General features: G+C 55.1%; 1 protein-coding gene across 1 annotated transcript; it reads right to left on the reverse strand.

Moving 5' to 3' along the window:
* Positions 1 to 780: 780 nt before the first annotated feature.
* Positions 781 to 2,769, reverse strand: LOC102423288 (aggrecan core protein; the record flags this gene model as incomplete). The annotated part of the gene is made up of 2 exons (XM_006109554.1): positions 781 to 959; positions 2,386 to 2,769. Coding segments are annotated over 2 exons (563 nt in total), but the record flags the coding sequence as incomplete, so codon positions are not given.
* Between the last annotated feature and the right edge of the window lie 576 nt (positions 2,770 to 3,345).

A 3,345-nucleotide genomic window follows, 5' to 3' on the forward strand; every position in this document is an offset into this window, starting at 1 on the left:
CTTGTGGACACCAAACACATTCTATCAGGGGCCTGCAAACCTTTTCTGTAAAAGGCCAGAGAGCAACTATTTTAAATTTAAAAAAAGTTTTTCTTTCTTTTTATTATTTTTAAAAAATATATTTTTATCGATTTCAGAGAGGAAGGGAGAGGGAGAGGGAGATAGAAACATCAATGATGAGAGAGAATCATGGACTGGCTGCCTCCTGCACGCCCCACACTGGGGATCAAGCCTGCAACCCGGGCACGTGCCCTTGACCAGAATCGAACCCGGGACCCGTCAGTCCGCAGGCTGATGCTCTAGCCACTGAGCCAAAGCAGCCAGGGCATAAAAAAATACTTTGGTTGATTTTAGAGAGAGAGGAAGGGAGAGGGACAGAAACATTGACTGGTTGCCTCCTGCATGCCCCTTACTGGGGGATCAAGCCAGCAACCTGGGCATGTGCCCTGACCAGCAATCGAGCCCGTGACCTCTTGGTTCATGGGTCAGTGCTCCACACTGAGCCACACCGGCCGGGCCAAATAGTTTAAGTTTTGGGGGGGACGACAATGTGCATGTCATTTGCTTGGAGAGAATGCTCCCATAGGACAGAGCTGCTCGCAGCCACGCCCTCCGTGCAGGACACAATAACGAAGACCCGGGGTTGATCATCGGCTGCTTGCTGTAGAGTTGGCCAAGGCACCCCCACCCTCGGCTGGCCATGGTGTTGCACCGGCACCAGCTCGGGGCTGGTCACCGTTCCAGCCCATCGTCCACCCCACTCTGCCGGCGGCCTGGGGCTCACCTGACAGTCTGGTCGGCCAGCCAGCCAGCGTCGCACTGGTGGAAGCCGTCCTCGTAGGCGGCCTGCAGCTGCTCGGGCGTGGCGATGATGGCGCTGTTCTGCAGGCAGGCCCGCTGCGCCCTGTCGAAGTCCAGGGTGTAGCGTGTGGAGATGGCTCTGTAATGGAACACGATGCCTGCGGGACAGACGGGGGCCGGAGAGCAGGTCAGGCACAGCTTCCCGAAACCGAAGCCCTCACAGAAGGACGGCCGTGGTCAAAGGGGCCTCACAGTCAGCTGGGCGAGCCTCTAGCTCAGTGGTTGGCAAACTGCGGCTCGCAAGCCACATGCGGCTCTTTGGCCCCTGGAGTGTGGCTCTTCCACAGAATACCACGTGCGGGCACGCACGTACAGTGCGATTGAAACTTCGTGGGCCCATGCGCAGAAGTCAGTATTTTGTGGAAAGAGCCACACTCTAGGGGCCAAAGAGCCGCATGTGGCTCGCGAGCCGCAGTTTGCCGGCACTGCTCTAGCTGATGCGTGACTCCCCTTTCCACATGTGGTCTTTCTGCTTCTGCTGGGACTCCCCCAGCCACAGGGAACTCACTACCTCACACCTATGAACACCTACGATAATTCTGATCATCAGAAAGTTCTTTGTTTAAAATTTTTATTTTATTTTATTCTTTAAAAGTATTTTTTTATGTAACTTTCATTTCTGAGGGAAAATACCTTTTTTCTTTTCAACTCCCATAACAAAATACAGAGCTATCAGATACCCCTTGAAAAACATGTATATTATACGTATATTTCTATAGCATTATATCATATAGATGATACATATGCAAAAATGTGAAGACTTTATAGAAAGGGGATCATCTAAAAGGCACTGCACAATGGAGTTAAGATCACTTACATTTTATGGACATAAACACACTTTAGTCTGCTTAAGCTGATTAGTGAAGTCATCTAGAAGGTTCTTTACGTGAAACTATAAAAGCTGTCTCCTTATATCCCCCCCGCCCCACATTTGCTTCGGAGAAAAGACCCTTAAGGGCCCAGGTACCCTCAGCCCAGCGGATTCCGGGTGGGAACCCTGTGTGTGACACCCCCCCCAGGAGTGGACTGTCTTTGACTGGGCCTCCCAACAGGAAAAACCTGGTGCCAATCAAAGCCAACCAAGGACACGACCATGCTCCCTGGGCCACGGAGAGACAGGGCACCCGGCCGTCTTCAACCCTTTCTTTGGCTTCTGGGACTGAGAGTGGGGGTCTGGGTGGGGAGGTGGGGGAGGGAAAAGACAGCTGGATGAAGAGCCAGGAGTCTGCTCCGGCTCACGTCCAGGGAGACATGAGGCAAGTCTCTCCGCCTCAGTTAGCCTGTCTGTACAATGGGTACACGCCCACGGAATCACAGGGTCGTGGCAAAGCACCATTTCTATGAGACGGTAGCCAGGAAATAGCGACTCCCCTCCAAGTCCAGTTGACTGAGGTGCAAACGGGCAGGGGGAGGAGCTGGGGTTTGAGAGCCAGCCTGTCTGGGTCCACACGGGGAGGAAAGTATTTGGTTCTTTTTGCAGGTGAACCAGGATCCCTGAGGAGGGGGAGAGGGGGGGACTCTCACCTTTCACCACGACCTCCACGGTGGCCTCGCTGTCCTCGATGCCATGCATGACCTCACAGCGGTAGATCCCGGAGTCGTTGGAGCGCAGGTTCTGAATTTCCAAGGTGGCGTCGCTGGGAATGGCCGGGTAGTTGGGCAGCGAGACCTTGTCCTGGTAGGCGCCGCTGACCCGCACCTGCCCGTCCGTGGCTACCAGCAGGACCACCTCCTTCTCCTTGGAGATGCGGCTCCATTTGATTCTCGGGGTGAGGGGCGCGGTGGCGGGGGCGGTGGTCACGGGGTGCATGGGGTCGATGAAGTAGCAGGGGATGGTGAGGGAGGTCCCCAGGAGGACCCGCAGAGGGGACGGTTCGGGGATGCTGACGCTCAGCGAGCTGTCAGGGTCTGTGGGGGAGACAGGCCGGTTAGTGCCCCGAGAGGACCACCCAGCCTCCCCTGGCAGGACCCAGTGAGCCCGGGTGCCCGTGTTGGGGACACACCTGTGCCATACGGAACTCCCAGAAATCCTTGCAACACCCCTCCCAGAGCAGCATTCCTCAAGGCCCCAGGTGTCTGCACCTCAGGACAGGAACTATGGAGCCAGAAAAGGGGTTGCCGAGGAGGGTACGGGGGGCCCTTCGGGGTCACGCCCACCTCTCTGGCCCTGGCTGGTATGGCTCAGTGGATAGAGCGTCAGACTGTGGACCAAAGGGTCCCAGGTTCAATTCCGGTCAAGGGCACATGCCCAGGTTGCGGGCTTGATCCCCAGTGTGGGGCGTGCAGGAGGCAGCCGATCAACGATTCTCTTTTATCATTGATGTTTCTATCTCTCTCCCCCTCTCCCTTCATCTCTGAAATCAATAAAAATATATTAAAAAAAAAAAGACCACCTCTTTGTTTCTCAAACTAAGGTGCCTTAGGGGATGCCAAGCCACCGGATAAACAGGAACCAACTTCCTGGAGTGACAGCTTGACTCCAAG

Source organism: Myotis lucifugus, unplaced genomic scaffold (assembly GCF_000147115.1).
Source record: "Myotis lucifugus unplaced genomic scaffold, Myoluc2.0 scaffold_11462, whole genome shotgun sequence".
NCBI classification, from domain to species: domain Eukaryota; kingdom Metazoa; phylum Chordata; class Mammalia; order Chiroptera; family Vespertilionidae; genus Myotis; species Myotis lucifugus.